Source organism: Neoarius graeffei, chromosome 3 (assembly GCF_027579695.1).
Source record: "Neoarius graeffei isolate fNeoGra1 chromosome 3, fNeoGra1.pri, whole genome shotgun sequence".
NCBI classification, from domain to species: domain Eukaryota; kingdom Metazoa; phylum Chordata; class Actinopteri; order Siluriformes; family Ariidae; genus Neoarius; species Neoarius graeffei.
Genome location: NC_083571.1, coordinates 5,355,155 through 5,379,562, shown reverse-complemented (window position 1 = coordinate 5,379,562; position 24,408 = coordinate 5,355,155). Strand labels below are relative to the sequence as shown.

At 40.9% G+C, this 24,408-nt stretch overlaps 1 protein-coding gene across 1 annotated transcript in view; it reads right to left on the bottom strand.

Moving 5' to 3' along the window:
- LOC132882489 (uncharacterized) overlaps positions 1–24,408 on the bottom strand; it is a 51,439-nt gene that overhangs the window by 3,870 nt on the left and 23,161 nt on the right. Inside the window, exons 2-5 of the mRNA XM_060915604.1 lie at positions 4,603–4,761; positions 4,055–4,210; positions 3,552–3,644; positions 3,237–3,345 (exon numbers count right to left, since the gene is read on the bottom strand). Of these exons, the coding sequence (XP_060771587.1) occupies positions 3,237–3,345; positions 3,552–3,644; positions 4,055–4,210; positions 4,603–4,761 (517 nt within the window). The remainder of the gene's footprint in view (positions 1–3,236; positions 3,346–3,551; positions 3,645–4,054; positions 4,211–4,602; positions 4,762–24,408) is intronic.

Here is a 24,408-nt window from a genome sequence, read left to right as displayed (position 1 = left end):
GCACGTTCCTCTGTCCCACTTACATCAGGAGTCAGGACTCGATAAGAGGGTTCTAATAAAACAGGGCTCTGAGGATGTGGTTTAATAAATCACTATCAGGAGATCATAAAAATAAGTGTGGTGTTTTCCACTGAAGGCTGAACCAACCACTGTATGGGAGTGACACGAGGTGTAGGTAGGTCATTTTTATTTATTTATTTTTTCTAGGAGGAACTTATTGGATTGATACGTGTTTTCGGATCATAAAAGTTTCCATCCACATATAAACATCTTTACTGGGAAAGGGAACAGCTGAACACTGAAACCATGACCTTGACCAGGACGTTATACACCTCTGTAGTAGAAGTAGATCTGCTCTTATTGAACGAGTGACTAAGATGAATGAATCTGGACCATTAGGAGTCGTTCCTGTCATGTGGTTCGTGCTGACGGACTTTGCAATTGCAAAATGCTACAGTGCTCACTTTATTTAAGACTGACCGACTCATCAACAGACAGCAACTCATGCAACTGAATGAATCAGTGGATGAATCTGAATGAATCATTGAACCGAATGAATCAGGGGATGAATCATTGAACCGAATGGACATAAATGACTCGAGTCATTAAAGGATTCCAAACTGTAAAGCCAAGCAGTTTGATAGAATATATAGAATCACAGGAGTGCCTTAAAAAGAATGAAAATAAAAATAAAATAAGAAAATAAATGCAGGAAAAAATACAAAAGAAAATAAATACAGAAATAAAATCTAATAATAAACAATAAATGCTTTTCTTTATTCCTTTTGTTATTCCCAATTGCTTTTTCATTTGACAAAATAATATTTTATTATTCTTTTGCTTTTAATTTTATTTCTTTTATTATTTTTTCTGCATTTATTACCTCACCCGCTACGGAGTAAGCAGGGCGAGGTATTGCTTTTGGTCAGATTTGTTTGTTTGCTTGTTTAAGTGCTACCTCACCCGGTATGATGAATATGAAGGAAGATATCACGAAAAAACAATTTTGACCTTTTTGGTGACCTTGACCTTGACCGCATGACCCCCAAAATGTTGGAGATTGTATTTGAGACTAATGGCTGGACAAACCTTCATGAAACTTTCAAGATAGATGGCCGTTGATCTCAAATAGAATCTCCAACATTTTGGGGGTCATTCGGTCAAGGTCAAGGTCACCAAAAATATCAAAATCGTTTTTTTTTTCACGATATCTTCCTTCATATTCATCATAAGTGCTACTGGGAGAGGTTTGTTTTGCCTGGCAACACTTGTTTTTGGTCGGGTTTCTTTGTCTATTTGTTTGTTACCTCGCCCAGGATGGAGTCCAGGGGGTGAGGTATTATTTTCGGTGGGGTTTCTTTGTTTGTTTGTTTGTTTGTTTGTTTGTTTGTTTGTTAGCAACATTATGGGAAAATGGCTGGACCAACCTTCATGAAAGTTTCAGGATAGATGGCCATTGGAATCAAATAGAACCTCCAACATTTTGGGGGTCATCCGGTCAAGATCAAGGTCACTAAAAAGGTCAAAATAATTTTTTCGCGATATCTTCCGTAACATTCATCATAAGTGCTACTGGGTGAGGTTTGTTTTGCCTGGCAACACTTGTTTGTTTGTCCGTCTGTTAACGATCTAGCGTCTAGACGGTTGCACCGATCAACTTCAAATTTTCAGAGTAGGTGGGCAATGGTCTATAGATTACCTGATTAAATTTTTGGGGTAATCAGGTCAAGGTCACTGGAAAGGTCAACCTTCCAGTCAAAATAACATATTTTCCATTATAACTCAAAAACAGTTGTTGGAAGACAGATGTTTACTATTATGAGCATATAGGAAATCCCATATGGCCTTTCATTTGGCATTATGATATTTGACCTTGAGTGACCTTGAAAGGTCAAACTCAAGGTCACGGATTTTCAGAGGGTTGTAACTTGAAAACGGTTGATGGTAGACAGACGTTTATCATTATCAACTTATAGGAAGTGCCATATGGGCTTTCATTTGGCACCATGATCTTTGACCTTGAATGACTTTGAAATGCCAAACTCAAGGTCATGGGTTTTCAAAAATTACCATTATCACCATATAGGTATAAAATAAGTGCTGCCGGGCGAGATTTGTTTTGCCTGGCAACACTTGTCTTATTATTTGTTAACATTGGATTAGCTTCTACTGTTATGCTGATGACACACAGGTGCATGTTTCAAAGCCAGAAGAAAGATGGTAGCTTCATAAACTCGAGGAACGTATGAAGGACATTAGACACTGGATGCTTATTAACTTCCTTCGACTTAATTCTGACAAGAACAAAGTACGTGTACTGTGATACATGCAGCTAGACGTAAGCTTTCTGATTACGTAGTAAATCTGGGTGGTCCTTCAGTGGCGCTGTGTGCAGCAGTAAAAGATCTGGGTGTGATTATTGCTTCCAATCTTTCATTTGAAGCTCATGTAGATAATATTACAAGGATAGTCTTCTTTTATATCAGAAATATTGCTAAAATAAGAACTATGATATCCCATGATTTGGAAAAACTAGTTCATGCTTTTTTTAATTTAGCTTATATTATTTAGTGTGACTTTTTTATTTCACACAATGGGATATCTTTGTGTGTGTGTGTGTGTGTGTGTGTGTGTGTGTGTGTGTGTAATGTGTCTAATACACCTCCCTGGACTTTCAAACATGTGCATGATATGATGTTGGAAATATGAAGTTATCTTTGAAGAAAAATCTTAGAAATAAAGAGGACTACTGCGTTGAATATTCACTTTAGATTTTATTTCATGAAAGACATATTTCTTCTGATTTTCTGCCTAATTTATTCCAGTTCCCACCCATGAGTTAAGTCTCCCCTGTCACACAACAGCTACCAATCAGGGAGGGCAACGTGCTTCTTCTGAGACACATGAATCCAGCCTACTGCATCTTTTCAAACTGCTGCTTATGCAACATCAGGGCAGCATAACTCACTCACAGATGCCCCTGAATGGCTCGTGTTGCTGTGATTGACAGGGGAGAGAGAGTCTGTCCCACCTCCCTGACAGCACGACCAATTTTTCTGTCTTGGAGTCTCAGCTGGATGGTTGTGGCATCATCAGGATTAGAACTTGAGATGATCAAGGAAAAGATTTTGTGCATTAAATGCAGCCATAAAATACAGCTGGTAAATACTTCCACATTACAGTTAGACCAAAATCATTCCAATTTTTTTTTTTAATTAGCTCTCATTAAATCGAACACATTATCTTCTGCTTTAATCAGTATTTCTTCTGTTTGTGTCTGAATTTCTAATTTGAAAACAATCCAGATTATTGTATAGATAATAAGCATGAAGGTAATAACCCCAACTCGACAACCGGAGAGAACAACACAACTGGGACGTGTATGGAAAAATAAAATTGCTTAAAAAAAAAACAGGAGCTGAAATATATAATAAAATACGCTGAAAAACAAAACTTTAAATATTGAATGATTTATGAACAGGAAAAGGTTTTAACTAAGAAAAATTCTCTTGCAAAAAGTGAACGGAAGCTTATTTGATCAAAACTCTTACCGTTTCCATATGTGCTGCTTGAACCCTGGTGTGTAACACAGTCTGTGTTCTTGGTAACCGTTCCTGGTGTAGGACAGCATTTTATCTCTTCACCTTTGGGGGAGTCCCATATACGTTTTCGTACATTGGGGGAGTGCCTGTTAGAGAGCGCACTTGTCCTGGGCCATCGGCATAGTGAGGTAGGGTGGCCAGTTCCTTTCCTCGCCGCCTTTAACTTCCCCAGTGTTTCCACCAGGTCCCCATTCACTGCTGGGTGAACAGGGAGCGAGCCCCAGATCCCCGTCAAGCCGAGGCTCGAACCAGGGACCGTTCGCTTAGCGGTCAAGCGCTCTAACCACTTGGCCACCTGCGCTCCCTCTTCACCTTTACAAAAGCAGCAAAGAAACAGAAATGATACGAAATACGAATGGTGTGAAATATTCAACGTTTAATGCATATGTACACATCATTCTGGTTAAAGTGTTGATCTGGAATTATCAGGTTATGAGAGTAAAACTGTTTACCTTCAAATTGCAGACGTGTTCCAGATATGAACTTTACTACAGTTCCCTCAGTTACTGCACAGAAATATTCTCCTCCATCCTCTTTTCTCGTTTCTCTAACGTTGAGATCAAATTTATGGCCGTTTACAGTAATACTGACATGGCTACCGTCAAATGCTTTATCAAATGATTAGCACGGTCGCTTCACAGCAAGGAGGTTCCGGGTTCGAGCCCCGTGGCCAGCGAGGGCCTTTCTGTGTGGAGTTTGCATGTTCTCCCCATGTCTGCGTGGGTTTCCTCCGGGTGCTCCGGTTTCCCCCACAATCCAAAGACATGCAGTTAGGTTAACGTGGGGCGGCCTTGGGCTGAGGTGCCCTTGAGCGAGGTACCGAACCCCTGACTGCTCCCCGGGCACTCTGGTGAGGCTGCCCACTGCTCTGGGTGTGTGTGCGTGTGTTCACTGCTTCAGATGGGTTAAATGCAGAAGATGAATTTCACTGTGCTTGAAGTGTGCATGTGACAAATAAAGGTTTCTTCTTCTTCTTCAAATATGTAGCCCAAAGTATTACTGTATGGTTTTGCCAAAAACTGAGGCACTTTTCCAAAACTCTGTCTGAACAATAGTAAATTCTTTTTGTTTGTGATCATGCTAAAGTTACACTCCATAGTTACAGCTTCTCCACGCTTTACTGTTTTCACATGAAGCTCCTTGATGCCAGAAGTTTTTACTGTAAAAAAGTGTTTCATATTTAATGTCAGTAAATTAGTTAAATATGTTAAATTACTACTGTAAGCGGGGCGGCATGGTGGTGTAGTGGTTAGCGCTGTCGCCTCACAGCAAGAAGGTCCGGGTTCGAGCCCCGTGGCCGGCAAGGGCCTTTCTGTGCGGAGTTTGCATGTTCTCCCCGTGTCCGCGTGGGTTTCCTCCGGGTGCTCCGGTTTCCCCCAAAGACATGCAGGTTAGGTTAACTGGTGACTCTAAATTGAGCGTAGGTGTGAATGTGAGTGTGAATGGTTGTCTGTGTCTATGTGTCAGCCCTGTGATGACCTGGCGACTTGTCCAGGGTGTACCCTGCCTTTCGCCCGTAGTCAGCTGGGATAGGCTCCAGCTTGCCTGCGACCCTGTAGAACAGGATAAAGCGGCTAGAGATAATGAGATGAGATGAGACATTGTCACAAAGCAGCTTTACAGAATTTGAACGACTTAAAACATGAGCGAATTTTATCCCTAATCTATCCCCAATGATGAAGCCTGTGGCGATGGTGGCAAGGAAAAACTCCCTCAGACGACATGAGGAAGAAACCTTGAGAGGAACCAGACTCAAAAGAGAACCCATCCCCATCCGGGCAACAACAGACAACGTGACTATAACATTAACAGTCCGAACATAAAGTCAGCTTCGTTGATGTTATAATCCCCCCACCAGTGGAAACCCGAGCACAAAACCGTTCACGACAACCGTAGTTCCAAAGTCAGCAAGTCAACTGCAATCCTAAAGTCAGCAAGTCAACCGCAGTCCCCAGCCACAAAAGCACCACTGCAAGAGTCCAGAGCGTTCTCCAGGTGCGACCCCCAACTGTCCACATGGGCCGCCCTCCACAGGAGTGATGCGATGAGACTCCAACCAGACACAGGGCACCAGGATGGATCAGGCAGGTCCGAGGAGCAGAAGAGGTTCAGCATCTCGATCCCAGGACCAACATGTAACTCAGAGGGACAAATTTGGGGGCGGTAGAGAAAACACAGGTTGTTAGGTATGCCCAATGCCACCTGAATACTGACTTGTGTGTTCAGTAGAAATCCAGGTCCAGACTCACACCTGATTGGATGTTGTGAACTGATTTGATTGGTCCATTAGCTGTACGTAATAAGATGTGAGGCTCACAACAAATTCTTGTCTATTCTGATGCTGTGAGGAGTCCCATGACTTTTCAGATATCTACTGGAGGTCGGGCTTTCCTGTGTGCTGAAACCTCGCTGATAGAATAAGCGTCATGAAGTGCTTTTAGGTCACCAAGAGAAATAATGTATAACCCTGCTGTGGGGGAGGGGCCGCAGGACAGGATCAGTAAGGTCCTTTCACAAATCATTTCTCTCAGGTAGAAACTGGATTGAGCATACAGTTGTGGTCAGAAGTTTACATACAGTGACCTGAATGTCATCTTGGATATGAATGTCATGGCAATATTTGGGCTTTCAGTAATTTCTTTTAACTATTTTTTTTTTTTTTTTTCTGTGGCAGAATGATTGTACAGCATACAGCTTTAATTAAAAAAAAACACTAGAATTTGGTGCACAAGTTTTAATTTTCTTTGGGTTTTCTGAAATCAACACAGAGTCAAAATTATACATACAGCATACCTAATATTTGGGTAAAATGTCTCTTCGGAAGATTCACCTTGACCAAACATTTTTTGTTTACCATGAACAAACTTCTGGTTGGATATTTCACAACTCTTCATGGTAGAATTGGTAGAGTTCAATTCATTTTTTTTCTTGGCATGAACTCGACTTATAAGCACGGTCCATATATTTCAACAGGGTTGAAGTCAGGACTTGTTTTAAGCTTAATATTAGCCTGCTTTATCCTCCACAACCAGCTCTGATGCGTGTTTGGGTTCATTGTCCTGTTGTAACTCCCAAGTCCCAAGTCGTGTTGAATTTTCTGATGGTTTATGCTGAAGAATTCTGAGGTAGTCCTCCTTCTTCATTATTCCATCCACTTTGTGCAATGAACCAGTTCCACTGGCAGCAAAACAGCCCCAGAGCATGATGATCCTACCACCACCACCAGCTGGTACAGTGTCCCTCTGTACATGGTGGTCATTGTGGCCAAACAACTCAACCTTTGTCTCATCTGACCATACAGCTTTCCTCCAGAAGGCTTTTTCTTTGTCTGTGTGGTCAGCTTCAAACTTTAGTTAAGCTGAAGGTGTCAATTTTGGAGCAGGGGCTTATTTCTTGGATAGCAGCCTCTTAGTCCATGGTGATCTGAACTGTAGACAGTGATCCATCAGCTTCCAGTTCATGGCAGGGCTGTGCCATGGTGGTTCCCAGGTTGTTCTTGACCATCCAAACCAATTTCCTTTCAGCTGAGGGTGACAGTTTGGGTTTTCTTGAAGTAAAGTGGCTTGGCAAAATGACTACACCTCACAATAACTTCGATACAATTGTTTGAACTGATCTTGGAATTTGCAGTTGTTTAGAAATGGCTCCAGGAGATGTGTATATCTGTGATTTTTTTTCTCAGATCTGCACTGAGCTCCTTGGACTTTCCTATTTTACTGTGTGTTGGTCAATCCAGTGAGTGCTGTAAACAAACGCTTTTTATGAAGGCACAGAGAAGCTACCAGCTGTAATCAATCATGATCACTAACAGGAAGTTAAGAGACCTCGGCCTTGGCAAGATAAGAGACATTTTGGAAGTTTCAGCACCTCTGAATTAATAATCTAAGTAAGCGTACGGTATGTACATTTTTGACCCTGTATGTATACTTTTGATCCTGTGTTGATTTCAGAAAACCCAAAGAAAATTGTGCACCAAATTCTAGTTTGTTTTTTAAAGCTGTATGCTGTACAATCATTCTGCCACAGAAAAAGAACAGCTCAAAAAATTCCTGAAAGCCCAAATTTTGCCATGACATTCATATCCAAGATGTCACTGTATGTAAACTTCTGACCACAACTGTATATACAGGGTTTTACGGTAGACACCAGACACTTGGGAGGAAAAAAATTCATCTGTATTATTTAAGATGAAGACAGTAGAAAAGGTTATTTTTATTCATTCTTTCTTTTAAAAAGATATACAGCAGTTAATAAGAAAGTGATGTAATTTTACGTTTACTTATTAAAAGAGGAGTGACAGGTTTTTTTTCCAAAGTGCTTAATGTTTACTGTGAAACCCTGTATATACACACACTAGAGTTTCTACACAACGAGCTTGACCACTGGTCGTTAATTTATATATTTAGTGACCGGGTCTTACCATTTATCAATGCTACATATTTCATGTATTCATTAACTTTATCAACAGAAATGCATTTACCCTTTTAAGTTTCATGATCAGTGTGTTTTTATGTGACGTTAATAGCATTTGTCATATAAATTAATCCCAGTAGTTAAGCATTTAGTATTTGTAGTTAAGTCTAAGCATTTCTAACATGAGCATGGATGAATGTAGTGTGTGATTTATGTTTGTGTATCTCCAATTACTTTCTGATACCTGAGTATGGATGTTTCAGTTTCACTCCTTTCATGCAGATTAAACACCTCAATATCACGTCGTGGTCTGGGGATCACTGTATGGAGGAGATGAACTTACTGGATAGCTGAATGAGGTTTCAGGTTTGGTGATGTTGGGGAAAGGGTTGTTATTGTCAGTGGAGGAGACAGAATTATTTATTGATAAATAGAACCACACTTTGCTCAGACTAGAGCCATGGTACTGTAACAAGATCACCCTTGTTGTTTGGGTGTTTGTACTGAGAATAATGAAAAATACATGTCTCATGTAGCTAAAATCCTCATACACCAGAACAGTACCTGATTTGCAGGTATTTCTCCATGATGACATGCTGCTTTTGTGCTGGTACAAAATAAAACCCATGAAAAAAAACAATAAAACGACGAACCTCCAGTAAAGTTGTGTATACACAAGTGATGTATGGAATTGAAATGATCCATGGCTCAGAATTTATTTCTTGTGTAGGTGCAACAGGCTTATCGAATCAGTCTTAGGTAAAAAGGGATCAGTCTCATAAATTCATTAATCATTAATTCAAGTGTCTAATAGTTTATAGCTAAACTATTAAATTCATTGGAATAACTTGGTGGTGATGCTGCTATTGTTTTAGTGAGTATTGTAGTTCTAATGTAATATGTTTACTCTAGATCTATAACATTCATATAACAACCCAATGGACGAAGGCAATTAGAATACTTGTTTGGCAGAGGTTGGCATTCAGTGAATGTTGTAGCAATAGACAGGACACAGTTTACTCCAAAGGTACCATTTAATGAAACAGCTGACATGAATTAGCAAACTAATACTGATCAGATATAGCAACAATAGCAGCCAATGAATAATTCAATATACATGGTGATGCAATGTACAACCCCGATTCCAAAAAAGTTGGGACAAAACACAAATTGTAAATAAAAATGGAATGCGATGATGTGGAAGTTTCAAAATTCCATATTTTATTCAGAATAGAACATAGATGACATATCAAATGTTTAAACTGAGAAAATGTATCATTTAAAGAGAAAAACTAGGTGAGTTTAAATTTCATGACAACAACACATCTCAAAAAAGTTGGGACAAGGCCATGTTTCCCACTGTGAGACATCCCCTTTTCTCTTTACAACAGTTTGTAAACGTCTGGGGACTGAGGAGACAAGTTGCTCAAGTTTAGGGATAGGAATGTTAACCCATTCTTGTCTAATGTAGGATTCTAGTTGCTCAACTGTCTTAGGTCTTTTTTGTCGTATCTTCCATTTTATGATGCGCCAAATGTTTTCTATGGGTGAAAGATCTGGACTGCAGGCTGGCCAGTTCAGTACCCGGACCCTTCTTCTATGCAGCCATGATGCTGTAATTGATGCAGTATGTGGTTTGGCATTGTCATGTTGGAAAATGCAAGGTCTTCCCTGAAAGAGACATCATCTGGATGGGAGCATATGTTGCTCTAGAACCCGGACATACCTTTCAGCATTGATGGTGTCTTTCCAGATGTGTAAGCTGCCCATGCCACACGCACTAATGCAACCCCATACCATCAGAGATGCAGGCTTCTGAACTGAGCACTGATAACAACTTGGGTCGTCCTTCTCCTCTTTAGTCCGAATGACACGGCGTCCCTGATTTCCATAAAGAACTTCAAATTTTGATTCGTCTGACCACAGAACAGTTTTCCACTTCGCCACAGTCCATTTTAAATGAGCCTTGGCCCAGAGAAGACGTCTGCGCTTCTGGATCGTGTTTAGATACGGCTTCTTCTTTGAACTATAGAGTTTTAGCTGGCAACGGCGGATGGCACGGTGAATTGTGTTCACAGATAATGTTCTCTGGAAATGTTCCTGAGCTCATTTTGTGATTTCCAGTACAGAAGCATGCCTGCATGTGATGCAGTGCCGTCTAAGGGCCCGAAGATCACGGGCACCCAGTATGGTTTTCCGGCCTTGACCCTTACGCACAGAGATTCTTCCAGATTCTCTGAATCTTTTGATGATATTATGCACTGTAGATGATGATATGTTCAAGCTCTTTGCAATTTTACACTGTCGAACTCCTTTCTGATATTGCTCCATTTGTCGGCGCAGAATTAGGGGGATTGGTGATCCTCTTCCCATCTTTACTTCTGAGAGCCGCTGCCACTCCAAGATGCTCTTTTTATACCCAGTCATGTTAATGACCTATTGCCAATTGACCTAATGAGTTGCAATTTGGTCCTCCAGCTGTTCCTTTTTTGTACCTTTAACTTTTCCAGCCTCTTATTGCCCCTGTCCCAACTTTTTTGAGATGTGTTGCTGTCATGAAATTTCAAATGAGCCAATATTTGGCATGAAATTTCAAAATGTCTCACTTTCGACATTTGATATGTTGTCTATGTTCTATTGTGAGTACAACATCAGTTTTTGAGATTTGTAAATTATTGCATTCCGTTTGTATTTACAATTTGTACTTTGTCCCAACTTTTTTGGAATCAGGGTTGTATACAAATAATAATCAGTAGTGTATAAAGCAATAGTCAGTAATAAGTAGAATAATAACCAGCAGTAAACAGAGTAAGAAGTCAGCAGTGAACATGATGATAACTAAGGCACTAATGGTGGTCAGAAGTAATGGGCTATATGCAAGTGTTCAGTGTAGGGGCGAGTGGATGTTAAAATGTGAGAGGGAAATCACGTGTTTATGTGTGTCTGCGTGAGAGTGTAGGCGTGTGTGTGTGCATGTGCGCGGCTGCGCACTAATGAGATGAGGAGGAGCTAGGGAGAGAGAGCATGCGCAGGTGCACAACAAGGAGGAGGCGAGTGAGGGAATGAAGCGGTGCGCGCAGGAGAGTACCAAAGGGATCTGTAGCTTAAAACTAGTCCAAGCTAGGCCTTAAACCCAAACTTCTACTCAACCCTCAGCTAATCCTGAAATCCCAATTTTGAGGGGTGTAGTGCGACGGAGGGAGTTAAAAAGAGAGAGAGAGAGAGAGAGAATGCATGCACGATCTCACTAAATACAGATAGTAAACAAAGCAAATCAAACAACACGCAGTCTAAGACCGACTTTCATGTGAATCAAAATGCGTACATTGAAACCATGAATGAATTCAAATAAACAACACTCTTCGCATTAACTAGCCACAACTAAGACTAACAATTGCCCAGATGCCAGCCTTACCTGAGATCGCTCTTGCTTGGCGACTGAAAGTGCGCCATCTGTTATCCGAAGACAGCGCGGAGCGCAGGTCCAGGGAGAAAACAGTTCTGTTCCTTTCACTTTTACAGCTCGTCAGCTGAAGATTGTTGGTGTCCTGTCGGTCGTCCGATGATCTGGAAGGAATCTTGTTTGTAGTTTGTCGATGTTGCGAAAGGGAAAAGGGATCCGGTCGCCTTTTCTCTTTAAAATACTGCGTGGGCTGCAGTACCTAACCGGTTCAGTTATTATTACAACTATGTGAAGTTCAAATACATTGAACTTTGGCTAAAGGTCCGGTATCAATAGCTCGTTCTTTGTCCTTTGTTCTTCTGTAGCACCGATGCAACGACGTCTCTTTCAGGCGTGGAATCCACTGCCAGAGAGAAAGAATTTTGATTTCGCCGCGGGTTTTAAAGCACAGTCGTGACGTCACTGTATTTGGTATCTGGTATCATCTCTGTATCCAATACCATTACAGGGAGTCAGAAAAATGGGCGGAGATAGAACATGGCATCGAGTACAGGGATTGTTGTGTTTAATGCTGTAACAGTGAAAGGGGAGAAGATGAGCCATACAGTGAAGTAGGGAATTGTGGGTACTATGGCTACGGCATGGCAGCCCCCCTACACTTGATGTGAAAACAAACCTGTGATTATAAGCCCCACCCCCTAAACAAGCCAAGAAGCAGCTATGAGAGTGTTCAGGCCAAGTGTAAAAATGCTCTTAACACGTTTGTAGACGTGTTACTGGCTGCATCAGTGCTCTCACCTTATGCAGGTTTTGTTTAACAGAAATAGCCTTGTGGTTTCTGAGGCTGAGTGTTTGAATCAGTAGCTCACACAAACTTATTTAGGGTCACTTCAACAGTCTAAATGTCTTTATGTTCGAATCTCGGGCTAAAACACAAAAGAGCTGGAGTACATTAATAAAAATATACACTACCTTTCAAAAGTTTGGGGTCACCCAGACAATTTTGTGTTTTCCATGAAAAGTCACACTTTTATTTACCACCATAAGTTGCAAAATGGGTGGCACGGTGGTGTAGTGGTTAGCGCTGTCGCCTCACAGCAAGAAGGTCCGGGTTCGAGCCCCGGGGCCGGCGAGGGCCTTTCTGTGTGGAGTTTGCATGTTCTCCCCGTGTCCACGTGGGTTTCCTCTGGGTGCTCCGGTTTCCCCCACAGTCCAAAGACATGCAGGTTAGGTTAACTGGTGACTCTAAATTGAGCGTAGGTGTGAATGTGAGTGTGAATGGTTGTCTGTGTCTATGTGTCAGCCCTGTGATGACCTGGCGACTTGTCCAGGGTGTACCCCGCCTTTCGCCCATAGTCAGCTGGGATAGGCTCCAGCTTGCCTGCGACCCTGTAGAAGGATAAAGCGGCTAGAGATAATGAGATGAGATGAAGTTGCAAAATGAATAGAAAATATAGTCAAGACATTTTCTGGCTGGGCGGCACGGTGGTGTAGTGGTTAGCACTGTCGCCTCACAGCAAGAAGGTCCGGGTTCGAGCCCCGGGGCCGGCGAGGGCCTTTCTGTGTGGAGTTTGCATGTTCTCCCCGTGTCCGTGTGGGTTTCCTCCGGGTGCTCCGGTTTCCCCCACAGTCCAAAGACATGCAGGTTAGGTTAACTGGTGACTCTAAATTGACCGTAGGTGTGAATGTGAGTGTGAATGGTTGTCTGTGTCTATGTGTCAGCCCTGTGATGACCTGGCGACTTGTCCAGGGTGTACCCCGCCTTTTGCCCATAGTCAGCTGGGATAGGATCCAGCTTGCCTGCGACCCTGTAGAACAGGATAAAGCGGCTAGAGATAATGAGATGAGATGAGATTTTTCTGGCCATTTTGAGCACTTAATCGACCCCACAAATGTGATGCTCCAGAAATTCAATCTGCTCAAAGGAAGGTCAGTTTTATAGCTTCTCTAAAGAGCTCAACTGTTTTCAGCTGTGCTAACATGATTGTACAAGGGTTTTCTAATCATCCATTAGCCTTCTGAGGCAATGAGCAAACACATTGTACCATTAGAACACTGGAGTGAGAGTTGCTGGAAATGGGCCTCTATACACCTATGGAGATATTGCACCAAAAACCAGACATTTGCAGCTAGAATAGTCATTTACCACATTAGCAATGTATAGAGTGGATTTCTGATTAGTTTAAAGTGATCTGCATTGAAAAGAACAGTGCTTTTCTTTCAAAAATAAGGACATTTCAAAGTGACCCCAAACTTTTGAACGGTAGTGTATCTAAAAAATTTCATGTAGAAAGTTGAGAGCACCACTGACTACCTCACATACGACAGATGACTTGTTGATTATTTTACTATTCCAGCACAATACAGAGTGCTGGTATTTATTTTTACCTCACCCATGATGGAGTCAGCGGGGTGAGGGACTGTAATCACTGCTGTTTGTTTGTCTGTTAACAATCTAGCGTCTAGACGGTTGCACCGATTGACTTCAAATTTTCAGCATAGGTGGACAATGGTCTGTAGATTACCTGATTATATTTTGGGCGTAATCCGCTCAAGGTGAAGGTCAAGGTTACTGGAAAGGTCAACCTTTCGGTCAAAATAACATATTTTCCATTATAACTCAAAACAAGTTGCAGAGAGACAGATGTTTACTAGTATGAGCCAATAGGAACTCCCATATGGCCTTTCATTGGGCACCATGATCTTTGACCTTGAAAGATCAAACTCAAGGTCACGGATTTTCAGAGGGGTGTAACTTGAAAACAACTGCAAGTTGGCCTAGTGGTTAGCGTGTCTGCCTCTTGATCGGGAGATCGGGAGTTCTACTCGCAGCCAGGTCATACCAAAGACCATCATAAAAATGGCTCCTACTGCCGTCTGGCAAGGCACGCTGCAATACAGAAGTGAGTGGGGAGTCAAACTCTTGCGGTTAGCAGAGGCCCAGCCCCCCACTGTAACCCTAGCTACTGTATGTAACAGGCAAGAGGCCGAAGGCTACAGAAAAGGAGATCGGTGCGGGAAGGAATTTTAACTTGAAAACAGTTGATGGTAGACAGATGTTTACCATTATCAACATATAAGAAGTCCCATATGGGCTTTCAGTTGCCGCCTTGATCTTGAATGACTTTGAAATGTCAAACTCAAGGTCATGCATTTTCATAGGACTATAACCTGACAGCTGATGATTGAGAAATATTACCATTATCAACATATAGGTATAAAATAAGTGCTGCCGAGCGAGGTTTTTTTTGCCTGACAACACTTGTTACCTCACCCGCTACAGAGTAAGCGGGGCAAGGTATTGTTTTTGGTCGGGCTTCTTTGTCTGTTTGTTTGTTTGCAATATTACGGGAAAATGGCTGGACCAATCTTTATGAAACTTTCAGGATAGACAGACATTGGGCTCAAATAGAACCGCCAACATTTTTTTTTTTGGGGGGGTCATCCAGTCAAGGTCAAGGTCACCAAAAAGGTCAAAATATTTTTTTCCATGATATCTTCTTTCATGGGCGGCACGGTGGTGTCCGCGTGGGTTTCCTCCGGGTGCTCCGGTTTCCCCCACAGTCCAAAGACATGCAGGTTAGGTTAACTGGTGACTCTAAATTGACCGTAGGTGTGAGTGTGAATGGTTGTCTGTGTCTATGTGTCGGCCCTGTGATGACCTGGCGACTTGTCCAGGGTGTACCCCGCCTTTCGCCCGTAGTCAGCTGGGATAGGCTCCAGCTTGCCTGCGACCCTGTAGAAGGATAAAGCGGCTAGAGATAATGAGATGAGATGAGATGAGATCTTCTTTCATATTCATCACAAGTGCTACCGGGCAAGGTTTGTTTTCCCTGGCAACACTTGTTTACATATTTGTTCTTTTCTATAGCTCTTCTGAGACTCCGTAGTGGTAAACACTCACAAATACATAAACATGACGACCAGTTAATTAATAATGTCATCTCCTTAAAGTCAATGGAGAGGTTTTTTTCCTCTTTATTAAGTTGTTTGGGCGGCACGGTGGTGTAGTGGTCAGCGCTGTCGCCTCACAGCAAGAAGGTCCGGGTTCGAGCCCTGTGGCCGGCGAGGGCCTTTCTGTGTGGAGTTTGCATGTTCTCCCTGTGTCCGCGTGGGTTTCCTCCGGGTGCTCCGGTTTCCCCCACAGTCCAAAGACATGCAGGTTAGGTTAACTGGTGACTCTAAATTGAGCGTAGGTGTGAATGTGAGTGTGAATGGTTGTCTGTGTCTATGTGTCAGCCCTGTGATGACCTGGCGACTTGTCCAGGGTGTACCCCGCCTTTCGCCCGTAGTCAGCTGGGATAGGCTCCAGCTCGCCTGCGACCCTGTAGAACAGGATAAAGCGGCTACAGATAATGAGACGAGATGAGATGAGATATAAGATGGCCCTCAAACCATTTGTATAAAATTTACTCACTGCCTAAAAGCGGAGCTCCTGAAGAGAGTACGAGCAAAATATTTCCAAAGGCACAAAATCCCCCTGATTAAAATAATAATATTACAGCACCATGAATGAACCATCGAATTGTATCGTGTCATGTTTTTCACCTCAATAAGACACTCACTGCATTGTCTTGTGACATTTTTGTGAGACCAATAATGAGAGACTCATCGCAGTTACGATGCATATTTATTCCTTTCTTTGATGTCGCCTGCTGTGCGCCAGAAACAACACCAGTACATTTGTTATGGTGTGACTCTGCTGGGTGCCTGGTGGACAGCAGTGAACCAGCGCTTTCACTTTTACATCACTACTGTAAAGTTACCATCCAATATCACACTCGATACGTCAAACAGGTGTCTGGTTTCATCTCTCACGTCCATGAATGTGCAACACCATTAGGACTAATGACCCTGCACCTGTTCCTGATTAGAGCTCAATCACAGCACAGACAGGTTTTGACCCTGTTTGTGTTTTTGGACTGTGAGTATTGTATTCCCTCCGATGTCCTGTCTGTGCCTCACTTCACCACTGCCTGTTTCTCGACTCTGCTTTTGCTTGTGTGTTTTCAATCAAACTCTTCCTACAATTACATCCATCTATCACCCTGACATGACACAAACGGTCAACTGTCCAACAAACAGCGAGTGGACTAATAAAACTGTTTTAACTCGTTTTATATGAAACTGTCATGAATATTTTCCATAAAATGTGTCAGTAAATAATCCCATGCTATTATTTAAAAAGCAAATTACAAATAAACGCTGGATAAAAACCCATCTATCTTAAGGAAATAAAGGTACAAATTGTGTTGTCTGGTGGTCAGGTGTTTATGAGATACGTCACCTTGCACTTACGAGCGGGTTCCCTGTGGTGGTACACGGACGTTTTTCATACATACGGTCGCAAAAGCCATTAAAAAAAAAAAATCAGGTCAATGCTTTACCATATTTTCTTAAGTATGGAGTGCCGCTCTGCACGCACAAATAAGACATACTTCGTCATGGATGGATTTCGATCTCTGGTATACGTCCTGCTGATCTGCAGCATGTTGTAAAACGTTCCTCTCGCCGACGTCTGCTGACATTTAAGTCATTGTTTACTGCACAGAAATCTGAGTAAGCACCTGCCTTTCCCCCTCACACTGACCTCCAGTAAGATTTGAATGAGGCTTTCTTAAAGATGACCTGATTATCCGTTTGTTCCTCCAGGAGCTCATTAGGTAAAAGTGCAGTGACCTTTAGGGAATCGAAATGCCTCGCTGCACAAATTTTATTGAGACGATACACAAATAAATTGACTTTCAGTAAAACACAACCACCGAGATTAACCTAATCTCACAAAATGTCACCTTCCTCTTATCTCATTAGCATTTATAGAGAGTACGAGATGCTACAAGTGACGACAAACGTTTCTAGTGCGCAGATTTAAGGTGGCATGCAAAAGTTTGTTCACCCTCAGTAGCTATATTATAAAGAAAACCAAGTAGCGTCGTACTGTATCATGTGTTTGGTATAACAGTTTCTAAAATTATACACTAGTGTATATTGAGATATTAATATAAATTTTTGGTTGTGGTCAGATGTGTACTACTAAATCACTGCAAAATACAAAGCTCGTCTTTGTCCATATATTAAATTTGCAGCGACTTTTTCTCGCTTCAGAACAGCCTCTGATTTTTGAATATGTGTATAATGATGGGAGGGGCATAACTTATAATAAACACTTAATTTATGCCTTGTTTCCCCTCCCAGTCTCTCCCACACCCAGCTATCGAAGAATGAAAGAAGTCAAGATGCTAAACAACGGCACAGGCAGTACACCATACAGCGCAACAGATCATCAAAAATTGAAATACACTGTTAATAAATATGCGTTAGCCCAGGGGTTTCAAAGTGTGGGAGAGTCGGCCCCCCCTCAGAGAGCAAATAAACAACAGCGCCCCCACACACACAATTTTTGTTGTTGCTATATATAATGTTCCATTCGTATTAAAAAAAAAGGTTGTTGTACACATTTTTATTTTTTTCTTTTACACATTTTAAACATCTGTGCTTTTTGAAAACATCTTTTTTTACACATTTAAAACATATGAGCTTTATTAAAACATCTTTTTTTTACACATTTTAAATATCTGTGCTTTTTTAAAATATCTTTTTTTACACATTTCAAACATCTGTGCTTTTTGAAAACATCTTTTTTACACATTTAAAACATATGAGCTTTATTAAAACATCTTTTTTTTACACATTTCAAACATCTGTGCTTTTTGAAAACATCTTTTTTTTACACATTTAAAACATATGAGCTTTATTAAAACATTTTTACACATTTTAAACATCTGTGCTTTATTAAAACATCTTTTTTTACACATTTTAAACATATGAGCTTTATTAAAACATCTTTTTTACACATTTTAAACATCTGTGCTTTTTGAAAGCATCTTTTTTACACATTTAAAACATATGAGATTTATTAAAACATCTTTTTTTTACACATTTTAAACATCTGTGCTTTTTTAAAATATATTTTTTTACACATTTCAAACATCTGTGCTTTTTGAAAACATCTTTTTTACACATTTAAAACATGAGATTTATTAAAACATCTTTTTTTTTACACATTTCAAACATCTGTGCTTTTTGAAAACATCTTTTTTTACACATTTAAAACATATGAGCTTTATTAAAACATTTTTACACATTTTAAACATCTGTGCTTTATTAAAACATCTTTTTTACACATTTTAAACATCTGTGCTTTTTTAAAATATATTTTTTACACATTTTAAACATCTGTGCTTTTTTAAAATATATTTTTTACACATTTTAAACATCTGTGCTTTTTGAAAACATCTTTTTTACACATTTAAAACATATGAGCTTTATTAAAACATCTTTTTTTACACATTTTAAACATCTGTGCTTTTTTAAAACCTCTTTTTTTTACACATTTTAAACATCTGTGCTTTTTTAAAAAAAAACATCTTGTTTTACACATTTTAAACATCTCATAGCATCGTTAGCTAGCACCTCTTGGCAGACAACACACTGTGGCAGTGGAGCATCTTCAGATCCAGTCCATGAAAATCCAAACTTTAAATAATTGTGGTCATACTTCCTTCTTTGTTTGCTTGGCCCAGACTCTGTCTCCTCACTCACTGTAGCTTTAAGTACTAAAAATCGATCCATTTTGTCTCTGCCAAAGGCTCGCTGAAGTTCGCTAAATGTCCGCAATAGTAACTTATTCTGATTTATTTTTCCTCACGTTGCGCCCCCCCTGAAGAACTCTGGCGCCCCCTAGGGGAGGCACACCCCACACTTTGAAAAGCCCTGCGTTAGCCTCATGTCTGTAGTTTCACAGAAAAGCAACATCTCTCTTGCTCAAAGAACAGAGAAGAATCAATGATGTAAAGACAGAAATCTCATTCTTGAAGAAGCGGATCGACAGCTGCCTGCATAGTTGGTTTGGAGAAGCCAATCTTGACAAGCCAATCAAATTCTGATAAATACGGTATAACCAAAACCACCTACCAAAATATGATGTGTTACAGTGTTGCCAGAAAAAAAACACACCTGTCTTTCATTTTTGTTAAAGGCTAAACTTTAAAAATATTTTTAGATTAGATTAGATTAGATTAGATTAGATTCACTTTATTCATCCCACATCGAGGAAATTCACGTGTTACAGTAGCAAGAAAATGTCAAACAGATAACAAATATAGCTGAAATAAAACTTAGACAAATGAAGGATTAAATACAGAGGGCTATTTGCATTATCTACCGTGAAAAAGTATAGAAAAATTGCCTTATAGACCCCTTCGCATGTTTGTAAATAAACCAACCGTTGGCAGGATGCGCGTGCAGCCTGGACTCAGAAACAATGGCGCTGCCCATAGACCGGCATTATGAGCTGTCAGATTATGCCAATCAATTGTCGTTACAAGATCGAGAATGTTACATAAATAAGTTAACTCTAACAAGTGGACATCGCCTACCGGATCCGCATTTAATTAAAGAGTGGACGGACGATGTTAGTAAGTTCCCTGGTATACAATGGCCAGATATATACTCGTACCTTATTGACAAGGCTTCAGTGTACACCCACGAAAAACTTCGTGCCTACAAGTCTTTAGACGCATATGATTATGTTGTGCGGGCATGTACAACTTGATTAACAATGGGACATTCATATTCATTTTGTTTTAATCAAATTATGCCAGTGATGTGATGGCAATGTGGCTTTAGCTACAACAGCAAATCCCAACACTAAACAGCAATTTGCAGGAGGTGATGGCATGAAAGGAATGATAGTGTAAAGAGTGCAGCTAAGAGAAATCAGAGCTGCGTAAAAAGCGAGAGGCAGAGAGCAGAAATGAAACTGAACGGGGCGGGAGCTAGGGTAGAGCAGTCAGCGTAAGTTGGCATTTAGAGTGAGGGCACACAATTTTACCTTTCCATCCTTGCTTTAAAATTGTGATTTTTGGCATACACAAATAATGATGGCACAAAATCTGGACTGCTTGAGTCAAGTGAGACCTCTCCTACAAACAAAACTGCATGCAAAGCTAAGTTAACATGCTAACAATATTCATTACATTGTGTAACTATGACCCAGCTAATCAGACAAACGTTACCAAAGTATTTTGCTACATCAATAAACGAAGACTAGAAAGAATAAAAAAGAAAGATTTAATAAATAGCCTGATCTTACCTGTGATGAAGTGGGCGCTGCAAACCCGCGCATTTTTGATGGTGCTTTCATCCCAGTCTACACGTTTGATGGCTTGTAGTCATAGACGTCGGCGATTTTTTTGGAATGGGTGAGATCCTGCTGGAATTCTGTACATTTTAACCCTATCACTGCTACGATTCTGACACCCGACAACACAACAACTAGGCATTCACTGAGTCTTTTTTGGGTCCAGGCTGCGCGCGCAATTTCCGCTTACGTATGAATGATGTTTACTGCGAAGGGGTCTATAGAGAGGCTCAGAAAAATTGCACATTACAGGTAGACTCTGTACATATACACACATATATAAATAAATTATATATATATATATATATATATATATATATATATATATATATATATATATATATATATGGGCGGCACGGTGGTGTAGTGGTTAGCGCTGTCGCCTCACAGCAAGAAGGTCCGGGTTCGAGCCCCGTGGCCGGCGAGGGCCTTTCTGTGTGGAGTTTGCATGTTCTCCCCGTGTCCGCGTGGGTTTCCTCCGGGTGCTCCGGTTTCCCCCACAGTCCAAAGACATGCAGGTTAGGTTAACTGGTGACTCTAAATTGAGCGTAGGTGTGAATGTGAGTGTGAATGGTTGTCTGTGTCTATGTGTCAGCCCTGTGATGACCTGGCAACTTGTCCAGGGTGTACCCCGCCTTTCACCCGTAGTCAGCTGGGATAGGCTCCAACTTGCCTGCGACCCTGTAGAAGGATAAAGCGGCTAGAGATAATGAGATGATATATATATATATATATATATATATATATAAGTATGCATAAAAATAGTTTAAGGCCTATATTATTGCACATAATAATTGCATCGATGAGAGATGGCAGCGGTAGTAGTGGTGAATTAGTGCAAATTAAATGACAAACAGGTTATTGGTGCTACGTTACAAGTTGTGGGTGTTATACAGTCTGACAGCAGCAGGTATGAATGACCTGCGGTATCTCTCCTTCTTATACCGTGGGTGTAGCAGTCTACTACTAAAAGAGCTGCTTAAAGCCCCCACAGCCTCATGTAGGGGGGTTGTTTTAGTTGTGATAATCTACAGTGTAATATTTTCCCTAGAGAAATGGCAAAATTAACTGATTGATTGATTGATTGATTGATTGATTGATTGATTGATTGATTGATTGATTGATTGATTGACACATTTTTGCCCAGAATGCATGGGGGATTTAAATGTTCTCATTTTACAGTTCAGCACCACATACAGCAGCATAAATAAATAAAGAACTCCGTCCATGTTCAGAAATTATCCTGAGGCTCATGATTGAAAATAAATTCCAATTTCTTCTGGGGTTTTTTTTTCATCCACTTATTTAACTGATGTTTACGCCAGCATTTTGTTCACAGATTGTCTTTATGGCATTTTGATTTAAAAAAAAAAAGCCTTGTTACTCAGAGAGCCCTCCAGCCAAACATTACTTTATAGCATGCAATCACCAGCTCTTGGCTCCAATTTCACTGAACGCTGTTATTTTTCACTCGTATTTTAAAAGCTCGGCTGGAGCGATAAGGCCGATGAAATGTGTCTCTGAAGTGTCAGCCAGAGCCCAAGTGAACCAGTGGCACTTTTATGCCAGTCGAGGCTCCCTGGCTATTTCTTAACGAGGGCCTCGATTCATACGAGGCAGCCGAAAACCCCGCGAATATGTTCTTTATTCTTCAGCGTAATTGAAGTCTTTCTTTTTTTCCTCCTTAATGGCGGCGTCCACTCAATAATCCCTTGATGCAGTGGTCTGTTTGAAGCGTGTGATGTGCGACGCGGGGCCGATCGTATGCCATTAGCAGAATGAATTACTCAAACGGTGGGGTGAAGACAAAAGAGGCTGCTTGGATCCCTTTCTATTGAACCAGGCTGATGATTATCATCAGGTCTGTCTTCAGAGGTGCCATAATGAAGCAAGGTTTAAGTTGAGGTCAGGCGGGACGACGATACCTGCTAATCGCCAAGTCAGTTAGTGCTACATCGTTATAGTGCCACAAAGTGTTTCATTCATCTTATACCACAGCAGTTTGCCAATGCTGGTATCATTTAATTTATTTATTAAAGAATAACACATTGTACTTTTTATCCATCTAGTGGTTAGCATGTCTGCTTCTCTACCGGGAGATCATGAGTTCTACGCGCGGTCAGGTCATACCAAAGACCATCAAAAAAATTGTACCTAATGCTGTCTGGCAAGGCATGCTGCAATACAGATGTGAGTGGGTAGTCAAACTCTTGCAGTTACCAGAGGACACCCCCCCACACACACTACTGTAACCCTTGCTGTATCATACAACCCCGATTCCAAAAAAGTTGGGACAAAGTACAAATTGTAAATAAAAATGGAATGCAATAATTTACAAATCTCAAAAACTGATATTGTATTCACAATAGAACATAGACAACATATCAAATGTCGAAAGTGAGACATTTTGAAATTTCATGCCAAATATTGGCTCATTTGAAATTTCATGACAGCAACACATCTCAAAAAAGTTGGGACAGGGGCAATAAGAGGCTGGAAAAGTTAAAGGTACAAAAAAGGAACAGCTGGAGGACCAAATTGCAACTCATTAGGTCAATTGGCAATAGGTCATTAACATGACTGGGTATAAAAAGAGCATCTTGGAGTGGCAGCGGCTCTCAGAAGTAAAGATGGGAAGAGGATCACCAATCCCCCTAATTCTGCGCCGACAAATAGTGGAGCAATATCAGAAAGGAGTTCGACAGTGTAAAATTGCAAAGAGTTTGAACATATCATCATCTACAGTGCATAATATCATCAAAAGATTCAGAGAATCTGGAAGAATCTCTGTGCGTAAGGGTCAAGGCCGGAAAACCATACTGGGTGCCCGTGATCTTCGGGCCCTTAGACGGCACTGCATCACATACAGGCATGCTTCTGTATTGGAAATCACAAAATGGGCTCAGGAATATTTCCAGAGAACATTATCTGTGAACACAATTCACCGTGCCATCTGCCGTTGCCAGCTAAAACTCTATAGTTCAAAGAAGAAGCCGTATCTAAACACGATCCAGAAGCGCAGACGTCTTCTCTGGGCCAAGGCTCATTTAAAATGGACTGTGGCAAAGTGGAAAACTGTTCTGTGGTCAGACGAATCAAAATGTGAAGTTCTTTATGGAAATCAGGGACGCCGTGTCATTCGGACTAAAGAGGAGAAGGACGACCCAAGTTGTTATCGGCGCTCAGTTCAGAAGCCTGCATCTCTGATGGTATGGGGTTGCATTAGTGCATGTGGCATGGGCAGCTTACACATCTGGAAAGACACCATCAATGCTGAAAGGTATATCCAGGTTCTAGAGCAACATATGCTCCCATCCAGACGACGTCTCTTTCAGGGAAGACCTTGCATTTTCCAACATGACAATGCCAAACCACATACTGCATCAATTACAGCATCATGGCTGCGTAGAAGAAGGGTCCGGGTACTGAACTGGCCAGCCTGCAGTCCAGATCTTTCACCCATAGAAAACATTTGGTGCATCATAAAACGGAAGATACGACAAAAAAGACCTAAGACAGTTGAGCAACTAGAATCCTACATTAGACAAGAATGGGTTAACATTCCTATCCCTAAACTTGAGCAACTTGTCTCCTCAGTCCCCAGACGTTTACAGACTGTTGTAAAGAGAAAAGGGGATGTCTCACAGTGGGAAACATGGCCTTGTCCCAACTTTTTTGAGATGTGTTGTTCTCATGAAATTTAAAATCACCTAATTTTTCTCTTTAAATGATACATTTTCTCAGTTTAAACATTTGATATGTCATCTATGTTCTATTCTGAATAAAAT